The sequence below is a fragment of the Camellia sinensis genome, chromosome 15 (genome assembly GCF_055761805.1).
Source record: "Camellia sinensis isolate YWXY chromosome 15, ASM5576180v1, whole genome shotgun sequence".
NCBI lineage: Eukaryota > Viridiplantae > Streptophyta > Magnoliopsida > Ericales > Theaceae > Camellia > Camellia sinensis.
In genome coordinates, this window is record NC_138975.1 from 106,339,911 (window position 1) to 106,359,245 (window position 19,335).

Here is a 19,335-nt window from a genome sequence, read left to right on the forward strand (position 1 = left end):
CAATGGAATTGGATCTTCACCATGGGTCTTCAATGGAGTTAGGCTATGTGGCTATCCGTGGGTAGCTGTGTGGATGTGTTTAGCGTAGGCGGGTGTTTCAAGGTGGGGTTTGTGTATAAGATTTGGGTTAGGGTTATAATTGGAAATATAGTGTGTGAAGTGAGAATAATAATGTATTATCAAATTTACAAGGGTGTTCATTGAGATATGATGTGCATAGAGATAAAAAAGTGTGTGGAAATAGAATTTCCCAATATAATGTCATCTCATAACTAATTCTTTGATATTAATAGATGACCCATATAAAATAATTTAATTACTAATTTATCCAATAAAATAATTCTACACACAACTTGGTTTTACACCTGCAATACAAAGTTAACTCAAACATATATTGTACCTATTCTCCCTAATAAGTTTTCAATCTGATCATCAAATATCTCATGTTTTGAGTCTCATACATGACATATTACAAATAAAATAGTGAACCAAATGAAAAGAATCTGAACAAACCAATTATGAGAGCAAAGATGGTAAAACCAGCCAAAGAGGGAAACACTTGGCGGTTTGCGCCATCAAAAAACAAATCAAGATCTATAACTCAATGCTGAAGTTGAAGATGACACATTTAATCCAACAGGTTGTGATATTAGCCTCTTCAATGAATATCACTTCACCTTTATACATCTGTCACCATATAACCATCGTCTTCAGTTTTAAGAAAACATTAACACTAACACTACTTAGCTTGGTTAAGTGAGAACTCCGAAAGTACAGTAACCAAAACAGAGAACTAGAGTGATAGCTAAATGTCCACTATTGGTGTTATCAAGAAGACAGAAAATGAACTGGGAACTGAATTATTGAACACAATAATTATTAATACAAATTATTGAACAAAGACAATACTCTTTGGGAAAAGCCAGTTTTTAACACTGGTTTGCAGTACAGAGGTTGAAAGGAGCCTTAGAAAGTCCCCAACTAGCTTGACCAACCTAATGCTGTAATGTTATTTTTAACTACTTAATTTATTTTATTTTATTTTAAATTTAAAAAAAAAAACATGACAATGTAATATCAAAATGACGCTATAAGCTACAATTTTATGTAAGAACCACAAACCTCTTCAATTAATAATTGTGACGTCACCCCTTCTTGGTATCAAAAGAGGCACCTCAAAGTTTCATCAACTTGGTAAACTGCACCCAAAAAACATGGAAAAAGGCCTTTAGCATTGCTTGGTATTTGCTAAAAGCATTTTTGATGATGCAATGTGATATGCCCTTAACACAGTACTATACAATATGGCAATTCTACATGCATGTTTGGAAGCATGAAGGCACGTGCATAAAGACACAAATGCGTACCCACACATCCACATATATGCATCCAAACACAGACATTCACAAACCTGAGATGTCTTCAGCTCCAGTTCCTCCCATTCTAAAGATGAATTACTTCCTTCAACTATACCAGTTCCAGCATAAGTTAATGCACCAAGTCCCTATCCAAATTGGTCAGCCCACATTACTTTGAGAATGACATCACTACAAAATCATGGACAGTTATAGAGATTTTTGAAATGAAAGTAAATCCATATACAGAATAACCCCATTGCTGTTACTGTCAGTGAAAACCAGTTCAACAGTTCTTTTGGTAAATAGCTTGACAGAGAAAAAAGGAAAACAAAAGGCAGAAACTACATTTTTAGTGTACTGTCAAAAGTTGAAGTTTTGATGACAAATAATATAGATTTCTGGGAAAGATGTAAGCAGTAAGTGGCTCACCCTTCCCACCAAGGCTGACCTTATTCCAACAGCAAACTCACTTTCTCCTCCTCCAAACCAACCAACTGGGCCAGCATACATTCCTCGGTCAAACATTTCTGTACAACATAATTGATATAAACTTCACTTACATGGGATAGCATTAAAAGAATATCTCTCTTTAGATTCGTTGAGAATCCAAAAAAAAAAAACGGCAGAGGAAATATTCTGTCCCATAACAAGCAGCAAAAGTATAATCGCAATTAGATGATCTAAAAATAATCATCAGACATGGAAATAAAGTTAAAAATCATGGCGATTTGATAACAGGAAAGAAAACACCCCCCTTCCCCAACTGAAACAAATAGTTCAATACTTTAACAAAAAAAACCAAATGACCGATGTTAGTCAGGCTAAATCTAGTGTTCTAGAGTAAAGATTGAATTCATTAATAGTGCAATTTGTACCCCTGATATATGTACTTCAAATTAGACGAGCCGCACTAAATGGATAGTAAACACATAAGCTTTACAGGGAAGTGTAAATCATGATATATGATTCCGTCTAGGCAAGATAAGTATGTATACTCACTTTAGATCATTGATTCCTTTCTTGTTCAACTTTAGTCAAATTGAATTACATCTCATCTTAAAAATTTCACATTGTGGATGTAAACGAGCCATAAAACACAGATTGCAGAACAGAAATGATATAGCAATATAGATGTACCAGTTTCTGCAATTAGAACGCGTGCCTCTTCTGTAGGAAACCCACAAACTGCTGGAGTTGGATGAAGGGAAGACAATACCTCATACTGGTAACAAAGCAGACTCGTGTAAGAGAAACTAAGCCACTCAACATTCATTATCAACATATGAAACATTCAAAATCCAAAGTCTAATAATTATATGCATACACACCCACATATAAAACAACATGACTGTTCAAAATATATTGATTCAGGAAGATGATTTTAGATGGTTACGTAGCAGGTATCTGATACAGAAGAATGAACAGATAGAATTCTGAACTGGAAATCTTATTTATTAAACTAAAAGCTAAACTTAGTTACTTGACATGTTGAACTTTACCTCATCATCTTCACTTCTCAACCTCCCCGTCAATCGGGCATAGAGATGTTGGACTCTAGGGAGCTTTCGAATTGCCTTCTTTGGTTCAACTGATACCCTGATACATACAGCCTACAAAGCAAAATAGAGTCAAAACATAGATGCTGTTCTGGAATTATTCGTGAGGGGTACAAGTGATTATAATTTAAGTGCTGACAATGCACTAGATTGGCAGCTAGATATTGTATCACGTTGTACACAATATTAGGGAAGTCGTAGGTTTGGAGAAAGAAAAGGCTTGCTAGGTGCAGTGAAGTTTCAAGAAACCACACCCCTCAATAGATCATGTCATTGGTAACAACCTTGTGCATCAATTTTTAACCAAGTAGTAGAAGCGCTAAGGAGATGCTTAGAAATATCACCCTTAGACGAGAAAGCACTAGAAGAACTGTGGGGGAAGAGGAATTGAGAAAGACCATTTTCCTTTTCCATTGAAACAATGACATTAACATCATGAAAGGGATTGAAGCAACTTTAAATCGAAAGAGGGGGGAAAATGATATAATAGTAATTGCATAAATGTATGTCCTTTCAAACAAGAATATAATTACTTTTGTTGAAAGGTATCCAAGGTCACTTACCTCTAGCTTTCTTTTTATGCATTCTTGTACAATAGTAAACTCGTTGTGGTCCTTTGGACTACAAGGTGAATTCAGAGGGGGCAGGGGCAATTAATGGCCAATAAATGGTATATTCACAAACAAAATACAATGTAATCACCATAAATGAAACATTTTTGGTATGTGGAATAACAAAATAAACCTGGAAAGCAAGTCAAGCTCCATCTGAAGATCTACAGCCTCAGATCTGCCTCTAGCTCGGGTTCCAGCTAAAGCCTCGCTAGAAATGTCATGCCAGTTTCGGTGAAATAGTTGCTCTGGCTATTAACATAATTTATTTCAGTGATTAACAGAAAATAGACTTTTAATCCCACATCAGTTTGAGAAAGGTGCACCTTAGCTCATAGTTATCTTAAATGTTAAAAAGGGGCAAGACTTTTAAATTAAATTTTCTATAGAAACACATTCGTGTAAAGAACATGCAGATTTTAATTCATGGCAACTAACAAGAAGAAAATAGCAGGAGAATAAGTTCCAATGAACATAAGCAAAACTAAGAATAACCTAATCAATATCACTTCAAAAAGAGCTCCCGTAATGCAAAAGGTATACTAGACTAAAATTTAGACATTTTAAACAAAAAAATATGAGGCATTGAGCTTGAAAATATTTTCCATTTCACATGGCTAAATAGATCACATCTTTATGGAGATTGTTTGATGTTCCAAAGATGCAATTAATTTGGTAATAATACTACAATGGCCAAAGAAGCTAATTTTGGTACTTGAGAATCAGGAAGGTAATATCAGAGAAACACACAACACAATGAAGAAAAATGAGTACAAGAGCTTTGTTGAGGGGGAAAAAAAAATTTGAGTCAATACATACAGTGTTTCCAATAAATGCTGGTGCATCAGGAGGCTGAAGACAGAATTGATAAGAATTTTCACCTTCAGCCTGAAAGTAGTAACGTAATAAATAGTATTTACCTAAAACTAAAACATTGCCACGGAAAAAAATTGACTGAAACAAAACTAAGATGAGTAAAAACACCTGTAAACAAGCCAACCATGTTAGGGGATCAATATCAGTAGCAGTCACAAATCTGCTGCTGCGTGCAAGAACAACCTGAATTTCCAGGGAGAAGTTGAAGCAAGGAAAGCAACACAAGATGGTGACAAGAAAAAGAAACAAGAGAAGAAGAAAAGGAAAAAAAAAAAAAACCCAAAAAAGAAAAAAGAAAATAGGAAATGATAGCACAAAAGCAATCATGATGAAAAATATGGATTTTGAATTTCAACACTAAAGACTCAAAACTTGCAGATGTGAGCAACCCATAGAATGGTTGCCAGAGGCAATTAGAACTACATGAAGCTACTGCAGAAACTGTAGCAAATTATCATATGTATTACCTTAATGAGCGGTGAGTTGTTTCTATTTATCATCTGCAGAGCATTCTTAACAGCAAGATCCCAAGATGTCTTATTGGGCATGTACTCGTTGCCGAGTATGAACGTATTAGGAACTTCTTTTTGTAATCTTGTAACAATAGAGGAAACCTACACCATCAAAGACTGAGATAAATAAATAAATCAATAAAAGCAGTACACAAACCATGCATTGTTTCACCGACGGAAGAAGCAAAAGAAGACACAAAACTAAACAAAAGGGAAACAAACAAAATATTAACAAGTCTTGCCAGTAGGGACCTGTTGCAGAGTGGATTGAAGTGCAGTTATTGCTTTTCCATATGTACACGAAAGAGTGTTGTCCCAAGCAACAGTTGTGGCAAGTATGGAACTTCCTTCAAGCTCATCAAGCTCAACCTGTCATTTAAATCCTATCAATGGGTGTTTATATACGATGGATAAACATGACTTGATGTGTACGCTGTAATTGACAATAGCTACTCAATGAAAGGAAAACTATATATTACCTGAGGAACAACAAAGTAGAACGAACCAAAAGACTTCCATTCAGGTGATATGTCAGCCCTTGCATCAAAGCGGATAGCCCCATAAGCTCGAATCAAAGGGCATTTCTTAGAGAGGAACCTGCAGTTAAAAAATAAATAAAATTGGAATTTTAGTTTTATCTAACAAATTTCAAATTACACAGATAACTGTCTAATCAGTTTCAAAATGCCTGCCACACAAACTGCATCATTTTTTTTTCAATATATATTTACACACACACACCTATATATATGTTGGTGTGGCTTTTTATTGTCCGCAGTAACTACATGGGTACACATACTACATAATACTTGCACCAGCTCACAATATGCAGGGCTGGCTCACATGTGAAGCCACTAAAGCATAAGCTTTAGGCCTCATTTTGCAGGCCATATTTTAAAGAAGATTCTAAACTCTTCAAACATAGTTGTAATACATATATATATATATATATACAGCAGTGCTAGAGGCCTCGAATTTACCTCGATTTTTTTTTTTTGGGGCTGTTTTAGTTTTTTTTTTTTAAAGGGTGGTTATGCTTGGGGATGTGCCAAAAAATTAGACATCTCGTATCAACTCATCGTATAAAATTATATGAAATTAACAAAATTTAACCAACAGCCTAACTGACCAGTCAATTTTATCACTCAACCAGTCCAACCTAATTGACTGATCAGTTAAGCTGATAGTTAAAATTTATTAATTCCATAAAATTTTTTACAATGAGTTGGTGCAGGATGTCTAGTTTTTTAACAAACACCTACACATAATTTCCTTTAAAAAAAAAAAAAAAAAACCAAACCACCACAGCCCAACAAATTAAATTAAATTAAATTTAAAAAAAAAAACAACAACACAGCCCAACAAATAGAAGAAAAAAAACAACTCAGCCTATGTGGTTTGATAAGGTGAGTAAGTTGGATTGGACTGATTGGGTGATAATATTGACTGATCAGTTTTTCCTCCGAGTCTTCCTGATTTGAAATAAAATATAGTATAGACTCGTACAAAACTATATGAAATTAATAAATTTTAACCAGCAACCTAATTAATCAATCAATTTTATCACTCAATCAGTCCAATCCAACTCACTCACCTTATCAAACCATACAGGCCGAGTTGATGCGGGATGTTTAGTGTTTTAGCAAACGCCTACATATAACCACCCATGCAAAAAAAAAAAAAAAACACTTAAGAAAAAAAAGAATTCGAGGCAAATTCGAGGCCTCAAGCATTATTATTATTATTATTATTATTATTATTATTATAAGCACTAACTATTCACTTCAAAATCTATAAGCACTATCTATTAGATAACTAATAATATTATTTGAATTTATATAAAAAAAACCTCTCATTTGAGATTTCGCTTTAGGTCTCATTCAAAGTTAGGCAGCCCATGACAATATGGGATTCAAAACTTAAGAGAAATTATTTCCCAAAAAAACAAATAAACAAAAACAGAAGAACTTTTGGAGAACAAAATGTGATATGCCACTGCACCGTGAGGATGATCGAGTAGGCCATATTTTAAGTAGATAGAACATATGTCAAACTACATTCAGAATGGTCTACTCTAACAAATATTTTGCCCTCCAAAAAACATTAAAAAAAATATTGGAAAATTGTGAAATGATTAAAATCTTCAACCTCTCTTAAATATTTATCACCAATACTCACTCCAATGGTTGGAACCTTGCTTGAATGGTAAAAAGTTAAAACCCTAGATTACCAGAAGAAACAATTCCAACTTCCAAGTGTTCATTTAAGAAATAAAGTACATAAAAATATTTCTCCTTTAAAAACCATTTAACAAAAAAAAAAAAAAAAAAAAAAAAAAAAAGGAAATCTATTATGTGCAACCCTAAAAAAGGCAAATTGTAAAAAAGTTACAATTTTTTGTGATAAAATTTAGGAATATTTGTGGTGTTTGTTATGCCAATTTATGACAAAAATTACAACAATGAATTTATGTATGCACATGAGAAAAGTTATGTCATTTTCCGATTCATGTTACAAAAGTTATTGTATTGTTACAAAATTCAGGGTACATACACATAGTAGCGTCTCCCAACAAACAAAACACAAAACTCTTCAATTACACAGGGAAAAAAAAACATTTATTATAGATATATGTATATATTAAAACATTTTGGAGTGAAATGGAGAAGAGGATTGAGTGTAATACCTCTTAATGGAGCGCCAATCATCAAAGGAAAATGGACGGGAATGGCGAAAGCAGACGGCGGAGCCGACACCAGCCACGCTGACCAATTGATGACCAGCTGAACCATTTCCATTCCCAATCCCATTGGTAGTGTAATCAATGTTGTACAAGTTTCTTGGATTTCTACCTGAGAAAAAGCACCGAGGAAGCAGAACCTCCTTCTGCGCATGCAGCCAATCAATTGCTCCAATTTGTTCCTCAATCGGCACCTTTTTTTTTTTTTTTTTTTTTTTTTTGGGAGAGCAACAACAACAACACCACAAAGTGAAGGACAGTGAGAAGTTATGTAATTGTCTGCAAAAAAGAAGTAAATTGTGATTCCCATTGACGGAACCTCGAATCTGTCGTCTATACGTTAGATTGGCAGATTAGAGAAAATCAATCTGTATCCGTCTACCAATCTAACGGACGTAGATTAAGCAGATTGGTGGATTGGTAGATAGATACGAATCGATTTGACAGTTTAAAATTTTATAAATTTTTAACATAATTCAACTTGTGCATTTCCTTTAAAAAAAAAATTATAATCAATAACTTTAAAAAGTATTACAATCGTTGCATGCATTATCTAAAGAAAGAAATTTTGAAACTTTAAAATATTACAATCAATGCATGCCTCATCTACATATTACAATCACAGCATACCTCATCCACACAAAGTATTATAATATGTGATTCTTAAAATATAAAAATAATTCAAATCACCAAAACCATGAACAAAACAGTAATAAGTAGTGGAGTCAAGAAATTAAATCAAAAGGGACACTTATTAATTACTATATTAAAATTTTTTATAAAAATATTTAACATAAATTTTTACCATTAACTTCAAGAGAGATAAAAAATAATAATAATAATTAGTGTGTTTGGTTTTAGTTTTCTGAATTCAATTTTCTAAAAACTAAGTTTTTTATTTTTCGTATTTTTTTTGTTTTAGTGAATATTTATAAATTTTAAACAATTTTTTTACTTTTTTAGATGCACATTACTTAAATATGTATCCAAATAGTAAAATATTTGTAAAAAAATATTTAAAAAATTAATAAATACACAAAAATATGAAAAATGTACTGAATTTTCATATTGTTTTTATATTTTTTGGTATTTAGTATATTTTTTAAAGATTTTTTTCACAAATATTATACTTTTTAGGTATATTTATATTAGGTGTGTCTAAAAATTAAAAAAATTTGCTTAAAATATTAAAAAAATTTATTGAAAACATTAAAATACGAAAAATAAAAATGTAGAATTTTTTGAAAACTGTTTTATGAAAACTAGAACCAAATAAGCTAAATATTATTTGTAATTAGTGTATCATAGACAATATTAAAAAAAGTCATGGATATAAAGTTTTAAAATAAATTATATAATGATAAAGTAATTTTTTTGTACAAAATAAGTGTAAAAACTTAATATAATAGTTATATCACGTCATCATTAACATGTGATATCACAAACCAATAGTAAAGAAACACATAGAGAATGAACGATACATGTCAAATGTAACTATTAATTTAATAAATTCTATATTTTCATTGAGATTAATTATGTTTACATGTTAATAATGATAGATATCACCATTATATTGAAATTTTCATAAATAATAATATCGTAATCACTTTATTTTCAATCAAAAAAACCATTATTATTCTTATTATTTTAAAAATGTCATTGGCATTTAAAATAATATTTTTATAAATTTTTTTATTTAAAGTATTTTCTTTATGTTTGCTTGAAAAATAAAATAAAATAAAATTTGCAAAACCCAGTGGGAGCACGTAACCCCCCTGGCCCGTTGTTAGCTCCACCCCTAGTAATAAAGACTATATACCTCTATATTGTTACATCTATATCTGATTTTGAAAATAAAAACCAACCAGCATATATCGTATTTTCTATTTGTTATTTTTAAAATTAGATTTAAAAACTAAAAAATATAGATAAATAATACATTTATTTTTTTCAATTCAAAAAATATATTCAAGTTGAAAACTCTTTTTCAACAGAATATATTCAACAGAATATTTAAACTATTTGTCAATTGAAAATACAATCAAAATATCTAAACAAATTGAAAATACAAAGTCTTACAAATTACTATGGGTGCTCGTGGTTTGGCTATTCGGTTGCTGCCAAATGAACCTCAAATCCATCATCCGTAAAAAACTAGGCGGATTGAAAAAAAATCAATTCGCAATCGTCCGCTTATTATCACGCATCCGTCCAAAATACGGCGGATTGGTTTGACTCGGTCGGTTTAGGAGAATCGGTATATCCGCTGCTCACCCTTATCTAATTGTGACTATCTCTTGGAGATCATCAATGGAATGCTCAATTCGTTAAGAACTCTCGTCGGAGTGACGTCACGTTAGGGTTCTTGTTAGGGTTTTGAGCCGTAATTTTGGGCGGGAAAGAAGCTTCATGTAGAAACTATTTGTTTGGTTGTATTCTCAAAATAAAATTCCACCATATCATTTGTGCTTCACGTTTGTTTAGGAATTTCAAATCATAATTCCACATTCACTTTTGAAAACTCGGTCGAAGGCGGGAAAATTTGGACTAACTGGTCGTCCCACCAGACATCCTGCCAGACATCCCACCGGATGACCGAAACAGTGCAAATAAATTTTTTTTTTTTTTTTGCAATTGACATGTTAATTTTTATATATTCGAAAAAAATATTTTCTGAATTTTTTAAAAAAAAATTATGTGTTTTAATGGAATTTTAAGTTGTATGTTTGGTTATGAGTTGTAAGTTTTTGTATCAAATATCATATGTCACATCAAAAATTTTCCATTCAATTCAAAACTCTCTTCAAAACTCTTTTCAAAACTCTTTCACTAAACAAATTTTCCACACTCAAATCATAATTCTAAAACTCACAAACTCAAAATACAACTATTACTCTCAAATCATATTTAGAAAGCTGTACCAAACGCAACCTAAATTTGTATTGTTAGATTTTAATGTAATTATTGTTTGTACCTGTTTATGTGAAACTATTTTAATAAATAAATAAATAAAAAGTCACTAAAAAAAAAAAAAGTTAATTCTTCTTGGTAAATTACACTTAAATCTTTTCTTAAGCCTTGTTTGGAAACCTATTATTTTAGTAATTTTTTAATTTTTTACGAAAAGATGTGCAAAAAAATAAAAAAAAAATGATGTGATAACTTATAATGACTTTTTAACTTTTTAACTAAAATTGAAGATTGCCAAACGAAACTTTATTACACTTAAACATTTTTCATTAGGATTCTCTAGGGATTTAAACGAAATGATGACATGTATGTGTAGACACCCTATTTTTGACCGACCTTAAGACTCAGACGTCATCGATTGAGTGCTCGGTGATAGTGCATGTTGTGCTCGTTTCGAGTTTCCAGAGTTTTGGCTGAGAGCCTTGCCTCCGAGCCTCTGAACTCTTTGTGCTTTGGCTCGGTTTGTGGACCAAGCCTTGTTTCCCTTCCCTAGAGGGAGGGAGTGGTCTGGTGGACCATCCTTTTGTGGTCGTAGACCACTTTTCTCGTTTGGAGACCAGTTTTCGATTTTCGGAATCTTCGGCGCCGCGCCTTGTCTCGGGACTGCTTAACGTTCTCCGTTTGGTGTGGTTTTTGAACCACACCTTGTTGCCTCTACCTAGAGGGACACTGTGGTCCGGGAGACCACTTTTGATGCCCGTAGGCTAGTTTTCGAGGCTTTCGGCCGCGTGCCTTGCCTCCGGAACTTTCGTCATGCATCCGTTTTGGTTTGTTTTTGGTACAAACCTTGTTTTCCTTGTTTGGAAGGTGGTACAAGGGTGGGAGACCAGTTCTTCCCCTTGGAGACCACTTTTCTCCCCGCTAACCAGTTTTCTGGTCGGCCAACTAGTTTTCTTGGTCTTTGGGCCACCTTTTCTGGTCAGTCACCACACTACTACGTTGTTTTCATGCTCTAGACCTTCTCCTACCATGGCCGACCACTTGTTGTCATGGGAGACCACTTGTGGTGGTCGGCCGTCGGTTGCTTTTTGTCACTTTTTTGGAGATATTTTCATCCAGCTGGCAAAGCTGGAAGGCACCAAAACCATCCTCCATACACGTGTATGGAGAGATGGCCTTGGACCCTAAGCTTGTCCAACAAGCTTGAGTTTGGTTCTCTATAAGAGAGGACCTCCCCCTTCCTCCTCCAGGTTCAGATTTTTGGTGTTGAAAAGTTATACATACACATTTGTCTCTATCTTCCCCTTTGCTCTTATTTTGTGCTTCAAAAGTGTCATTTTATCACACTTTAACACACAAACACACACTCAAACACCATCATTTTGTTGCTGAGGCTTCTTGAGATTTGTTTTGGTGCTTTTGGACTGGTTTTGATCCAAGAAAGCTGTTGGAGTTGTGGTTTTGAAGAGGTTCTACAAGGGTGAGCCTTTAACCCCTTAAACCCCTTGTTTTGCTTAAGCTTTTAGACCTATTTGCATGCTGATTTAAGCTTAACTTCCTACTGCAAAAAGTTTTGTTTTTCAGCCCTTAACATGTTTGTTTAAGGTCACTTTTTTGTTGGGGGTGGTCTACTCCCTCTTAGGCCTTGTTTTGAGCCATCCCTTTTGGCTCTTGTTTTAGCCTTTGCATGACCTTTCTACTACTGAAATCCAGAGGATTTTCAGTGGTGGAGAGGTGGTTTTGGGATCCTAAATAGGAGAGGGTCATCCCCTCTCCTTATGTCTTATATGCTTGCTTTGAATGCCTCATGTTTGAGTATGTTTATTAAGCTTGTGTTGGCTTGTTCTTAGCATGTATTTGGGGTTATTTTGAGATGGCATGCCACTGTTTTTGGTTGTCTTGAGCACCTCATGCGTGCATAATACAGTTGTAGTGTAAATTTTATAAACTAGTCTTATATGCTTCATGAAGTAGCATGTCATTTTAGCTTATTTTGAGTCCATTTCAGTAGGTTTTTGGTGTTGTTTTAACATGCCTTAGATCTATTTTGGGTTAGTTTGATAGCCCCTTGCATGCTTCATGCACTTGTAGTGCAATTCCATGAATTAACCTCATGTATATCATGCTTTAACATGTCATTCTAGCATACTTTTGGCTTAACTTCAAGAAGCTTTTGTCCATATTTTAGCATGCTCTAGCTCTGATTTATGTTGTTTTGGTCATGCATGCCTTGTTTTGTATAGCTATAGTGCATTCTAGTTTGTTAGCCTTGTGTATCAAGTCCAATAGCATGCATTGCTTGGCCTATTTGAATGGTTTAGCATCATTTGAAATGTAATTTCAGTCCATATAGTGTGGCCACACACTTGCATCTTTCACTTATTCAATGCGTTAGAGGGTTTGCCCTTTATCCCTTAAACATGAGTCATTGTGTATGCCTTCATGCCTAAGCTTGCGAGCTATCATTTCAATGTGTTTTTGGGGTTATTTTGCCATGATATAACTCTGATTTTTTTTGGCGAAGTCATCACATGCTTGGTCTTGGTAGGTGTAGTGTAATCCTCCCTATTACCCTTGCATGATCCATGCCTTATGCCTTTCATGCTAGCTTGTTTTGGTTTCCTTCCATGCATGTTTTAGACTCATTTTGGCATGTTCTAGGATTGTTTTGGGTTGCCTTGACCATATGCTTCATGTTTTGCATAGTTGTAGTACAAGTGCCTATGCTAGCTTTGAGTTTTGAGCACCATAGCATGCTTCATTTGCATCATGTACATGATTGGGCATCACTTAACTTGACATTTCAGAGCATATAGCATTTTCATGTTCTCACTTCATTCACCCTTTGAGTGCCTCTAAGGGTTGTGCATTGGTTGCCTTGTTTGTGGCCTAGCATATATGCCATCTTGTCGAGGTCCTTGAGCCCCCATCTCAGCATATTTTGGTCTTTGTTTTGACCTACTTGAGCTCTGTCCATGATTGGTTCATGCATTTGTGCCATGTATTGCATGCCCCATTTGTAGTCCTCTTTACTAGCTTCATGCTTTAAAGACCCTAGCATGCCATGCTTACATTGTTTGAGTGATTTGACATCATTTCTTGTTTAATTTCAGAGCTTATAGTGTTGTTACACTTCCATGTCTGTCACTCCTTGAGCACTCTTGAGAGTTGTGCTCTTAGGCCTAGTTGATAGGCCAATGCATGTGCATGCTTGTGTATGGCTTTGTGCCTTAGTTTCATCATTATGGCCACTGTTCTGGGCATTGGCTGAGGTCTGCCCACATTCGGTTTAAGTCCATGCTACATCGCATTGTGTATGCCATGTTATTCTTTGCATTGTGTATGCCATGTAGTCGTATTGTGTATGCTTAAGTTACATTGCATTGTGTATGCCATATAGTTGCATTGAGAACGCCATCTTGTTCTTGTTCGCATTGTATATGCCATAGTTACATCGCATTGAGTATGCCATGTTATTCATTGCATTGAGTATGCCATGTTGCATTGCATGTTTTTGCATACTTGTCCCTTGCATTGCATGTTTGCATGCTTGAGTTGCATTGCATGTTTGCATGCTCCATGTTGCATTGCATTGTATATGCCCTGTTATTTGTTGCATTTTGTTTGGATTAAGTGTTAATCCGAGCACGAAAAACGAGGGACGTTTCATACTTAAAGTGATGAAATGCGCCTTAATTCCCGGTTGCCGACGCTCTTGATTAAACATGATAGAGTTTTAGGCTTTATGTAATTATGTGTGCATTCATTTCATATTGAATTGTGTAACTTCGCCTCTCGGCCATCATGCATCGAGATGCACGATTGGTGGCCCAAGGGTCAAGAACCGCACTCCCTTGAGCTTATGAAATGATAGGGAGGGTGGTTGTGCACACATATCTTGCAAATACATTGACATGACCTTTCTTGCTCTTTGTTGCAGCAAACTTAAGAAGTGCAGCAAAAACTGGCCGGCCAGCCAAAAAAACTAGCTGGCCGACCACTTTTTGTGGTCTGCAACAACAAAAAGTGGTCGACAGGTGGTCTCCCACTTCAACAACTGGTCGGCCACCCTCCCACAGGTCCCCAAAGTGAGTTAGAAGCTTTCTGGAGCTTGGTGCAAGGTTCTGAGAACAATTGCAAACAGAAGCAAGTTGGGGCATCACGACGGATTTCCGAACGAGGCGACCGAGCATGTGTGCATTCTTCTCCTTCTGAGGACATTGATTTATCGCTTTACTTAGCTAATTTGCTTAGCTAGTTTATGCTTTGGTTTTGTACCTAATTAGTTAATGCATTTAACTATTCAATTTGTGTTGTAATAACTTAATTAATTAGCTTACTAGTTAATTAATTTTGTGATATAATAATTAGTTTAATTAGCTTAGATTAGCTAGTTAGCTTCTTATTCGGACCCTCCGTAGAGAGAGCCAATTGTTGTAATAAGCGTGCGTGTGTGTGATGCATGTCTTCTAACTCCCATTTCTTTCTTCCTTTTACTTAATCACTTACGATAGTTAGTTTTAAGGCATATTTCGATTAGCATACCTTATGCTTGCATGCGTGCATCCATTCATCTGTATTGCATGCACCGGGCTCGGCGCATCATACTAACTGCATTATATTTCAATTCCAATTTGAATACATGTACCAAGTTGTATTTCACATGACATCCTAGGATAGTCGAGCCTATCTTAATTACATTTTCACATGTGTTGCATTAGCCATCTTAACATGAACTAGGAGCATGCATGATTTCTAACTAGTTCTCTGTTTTGGCTCGGAGTACACTGTGAGTGTTTACGCTTTAGCATACTGCATGAGATGTGTATGTTGCCATGTTGGCATGCTTGTCATGAGGCTAATTGCTTATTTGATATAACTGCCTGAATGCCTGTGGGTGAAGGTTGGATTGCTTGAATTGGAACAATTTATCAAAATCCTCGTCTTAGCCTACTTGCGAGTAGCAAACTTCAAATCATTTTCACAAACGAACATGCAATGCTTTGTTCCAACATAGGCGATCTAGTCTATACTTATATGCTGTGCGCATCACACAGTAATTCTAGGTTAATAACCGGAATAAGAACACATGTGTTTTCAAAAACAAAATATCATGCTTAGTAAAAGCCGATCTTTTGATCGGGTGAGCGGGGGTGCTCATTGCATGACCTTCCCCTCTCGTACCCAAGTTCCCGAGCCGAGGCAACTTTGGTGATGACGGACACGTGGCCTTAGGCACGAGTCAGGGTTTCCTAAATTCTCTCAAAATAAAATATTTAGGTGGCGACTCTGTATCTGGCAAAGCAGTCCATGTTTGACACTTCTTTATAAAAATCAGTTTTTTCCAAAACGATTTGTTGGATTTGGACTCTTTGGTGATTTATCAGTCTTGCATTGCACTTTGCGAGATTAGATTCAGAGCCGTGACATTGAACTGTTATAGTTAGAGAACAAAACGGATTTTGCGCCCTCGCAGGGCGGATCCCGGGGAGTTCTCGGGGCGCGTCTACAGTATGAAGCCTATGACATATTTTTTGATTTTTTAAGATAATAATATCTATTATTAATTTTTTAGGACAATAATATTTTTATCTGGTGATTTTATTTGCACGGTCTTCCTTATCTTAGTGACAAAGTACAAACTAGATGTAGTATCACTCTAAAAATTCAATAAATGTGTCATGCGCTTTACACATGAACTGATTTTGTGTAAATTTCTAACAAAATTTTAACAAAAAAGGTTAACTATAACAAAATAATATTTTAAAATGATTTAACTATTCCGTTTTAAAGTTCACAAGAATGAAAAGAATCATAATTTAAGGAAATTTAGTGTAATTTATCCTAAGGATGGCTTTCTTCAGTCCACTTTATGGACTAGACCGTACTGTTGGGCCCATGTGACCCACTACGGGTCTCATTTCAATGATCCGAACCGTCAATGTGTAGAGCCCATAAAGTAATTCATCTCTACAAAAAATCACGTTGATCGAATATTGACAACCTCTTAATTGAAACATATTTTTGTTAATAATTTATTTTTAAAATCATATTTACCATTGATAAAAATGTGTTCAATTAAGAAGCTATCAATATCCAATCAACGTGATATTTTGTAGGGATGAAGTACTCAATGAACTCTACACATGGAACAATTTGGATCATTAAAATGGGGCCTGTGGTAAACTTCATGAATCTAACAGTATGATCCAATTCACAAATTGGACTGGAAAAAAAAAAACCCTATTTCTTGATCATATTCTTTTTCGAAAGGGGACATTCTTGTGTCCAATGAATGCTTTTGACACCCAAAAACTTTAATAATAAATAAATAAATAAATAAATAAATAAATAAATAAAAAGCAATCCAAAGAGAAGTACATGTTTAGAACTATCTTTCTTTTTATTATGTTTTCAGATTTTGAGAGAAACACTTGAATCTAAAAGAGAAGTGAAAATTGAGAATCAAGAACTACCTAAGATAGAGTACATGAAATTTAATGTAATTTTAATAACATTAACAATTGGAGTAAAAGAGAAGTGAAAATTGAGAATCAAGAACTACTTAAGAGTAAACATTTTCGTTATTTAAAATCGATTATCACAATGGCTGAGGAGATTGGAGCGGATGTGGTATATATAATTAAGGCGAGGTGGCTTAAATGGAGAAATGTGCTTAGGGTACTATATAATAAACAAGTATCCACTAAATTAAAAGAAAAGTCTTATAGAATGGCTATTAGACCAACAATATTGTATGAAACAGAATATTTGACAACTAAGAAATAATATGTAAATAAGATGAGTGTTACTAAGATGAGAACGTTAAGGTAGATATATGGCAAGATTAGAGCATCCACAATGGGATAGCTAAAAAAGTGTGTTAAAGTGTATGTTATATAACAAAAAGTGATAAAAGTGAGACCCAAAAATGTGTGATAAGGTGTGTTAAGAGTTTGTTAATTCTAGAGAGTGGATGGTGGTGCAATGGATATGTTAAAGTGTGCTTTAAGGGGTGTGTTAAGAATATATATATATATATATATATATATATATAAAATAGTTAACAGAAGTTGCAGAGGAAGATGACTGGACATCCGGCCGGTCAACCAGTCAATTGCAAATTTTTATTTTTTATTTTTACTTGAAGGGTCCGGACATCTGGCCAGACGGCCTGGCTGCACTTCCGCACGTCCCCTCTCTCTCTCTTCCTCTCTCTCTCTTCCTCTCTCTCTGTGTGGCTAAAACGCTAGCCACAGTTAACACACAAGTTAACAACTGACACTAACACATGACACACCCCTTAACACTTCCATTATGAAGACAAAAGTGACTGTGGCTAGCTAAAAATTTGGCCACTGACACTAGCACACCCACTAACACATCCATTGTGGAGGCTCTTAGACAGACAAAGTTAGAAATGATTATATTCATGAATGGGTAGGAATAGTATCGATGAAAGATAAGTTGAAAACAGATATGGTAGTGAATAGATACGATATAGTGACAGTAGATGAAAGTGTTAGGGGAAAGGGCAAACCTATATTGACTTGCGTTAGTATAGTAAATAGAGATATGAATCTCCTTAATTTTACTAATCAAATGATCGTTAATAGAGTCGAGTGGAGAAGAAAAATTCATACAGCTGACCCCATTAGATGGGACTTAAGACTTGATTTTGGTTTGGTTTGATTTTTACTAATTGTTAATTTTGACTTTTGAAAAAAATGTAGTCCTAAAAAGCTACAAAATAACTGTCAATTAAAACAAAATAAAAAACATTATTAAAGCTCCAACTTTTACATTAACTCCAAAAGTGTATTTTATTTTATTTTATTTTTTTGAAGTGAATAGCTTAAAGTAGTGATATTGGTACATTTTAGAAAATCAAAAAAATAAAAATATACAAGGTAGAGATTCTTCATTAATACTCAATATATATATTCTTTGTAGGATAAGGTCTAAGATGATATTGTCTGTGAACCAACCACGTGGCATTTATTCTTCCTTCTCCTACATTACATTTTGAGGCCAACACACTTTGGCCTTTTTACTCTTCCTTGATGAATTCAACACTAATAAAACTTAAAAAACATTTCTCACTAAGCTTTTAATTAATTATTACTTTATTAAGACTTGCTATATCAAATTTTAATAAGTAGAATTAAAGAAAGAGTAATACTATAATGATTATCTATTTCTACAATCTTATCTTATCATCTAACGTATCAGTTTAGTTGTTAATACTGAATTATAGAAAGAGTGGTGTGGTGTTGTGAGTTGGAGTTACCTCTAGGCGGATGATACCGGAGTGGAAAGGAGGCGGCTCGGATTTCATGTCGGAGATGGCAGAGTTAAGGCGGTCCATGGCCAATGCAGGTGTCAAGACGGCGGGAAAGGTGCGGGTTTCAATGGTTCCAATGGGAGGAGCAGGTCTAGGGTCAGCTTGGCAACCATTCATGGAGAGTGAACAAGATTGATGTCTCTGTTCCAAGTCCAATAACATAAATGCCAATGGCAGGCTCAAATATATATATATCTACTATACAATAATATAATATGCTGTAATTTCATATTAGAAGAAATAAAAAGATAAGGATATACTATACTTGATTAGAGAAATGCAGTGAAGAATAATGTCTAGTAGAGAGTGGTGGGGTAGAGATGGTGCACTTCATTGATTCTGGATCATATGAATCTTGCATTGCAGCTCCCTGCAATCACAGCCATCGCGAGAGAGAGAGAGAGAGAGAGAGAGAGAGTTCTGTCGGT

At 34.6% G+C, this 19,335-nt stretch overlaps 1 protein-coding gene across 1 annotated transcript; it reads right to left on the reverse strand.

Moving 5' to 3' along the window:
* Nucleotides 1-303: 303 nt before the first annotated feature.
* EDS16 (ADC synthase superfamily protein) lies at nucleotides 304-19,318 on the reverse strand. Its single transcript, XM_082908946.1, is given in 17 exon segments — nucleotides 304-687; nucleotides 1,123-1,199; nucleotides 1,412-1,504; nucleotides 1,788-1,885; nucleotides 2,496-2,580; nucleotides 2,858-2,968; nucleotides 3,478-3,535; nucleotides 3,659-3,777; nucleotides 4,345-4,413; nucleotides 4,510-4,584; nucleotides 4,869-5,015; nucleotides 5,166-5,282; nucleotides 5,393-5,510; nucleotides 7,600-7,847; nucleotides 18,854-19,048; nucleotides 19,173-19,253; nucleotides 19,255-19,318. Coding segments are annotated over 16 exon segments (1,677 nt in total). The 5' UTR covers nucleotides 19,294-19,318; the 3' UTR covers nucleotides 304-687; nucleotides 1,123-1,175.
* Nucleotides 19,319-19,335: the final 17 nt, after the last annotated feature.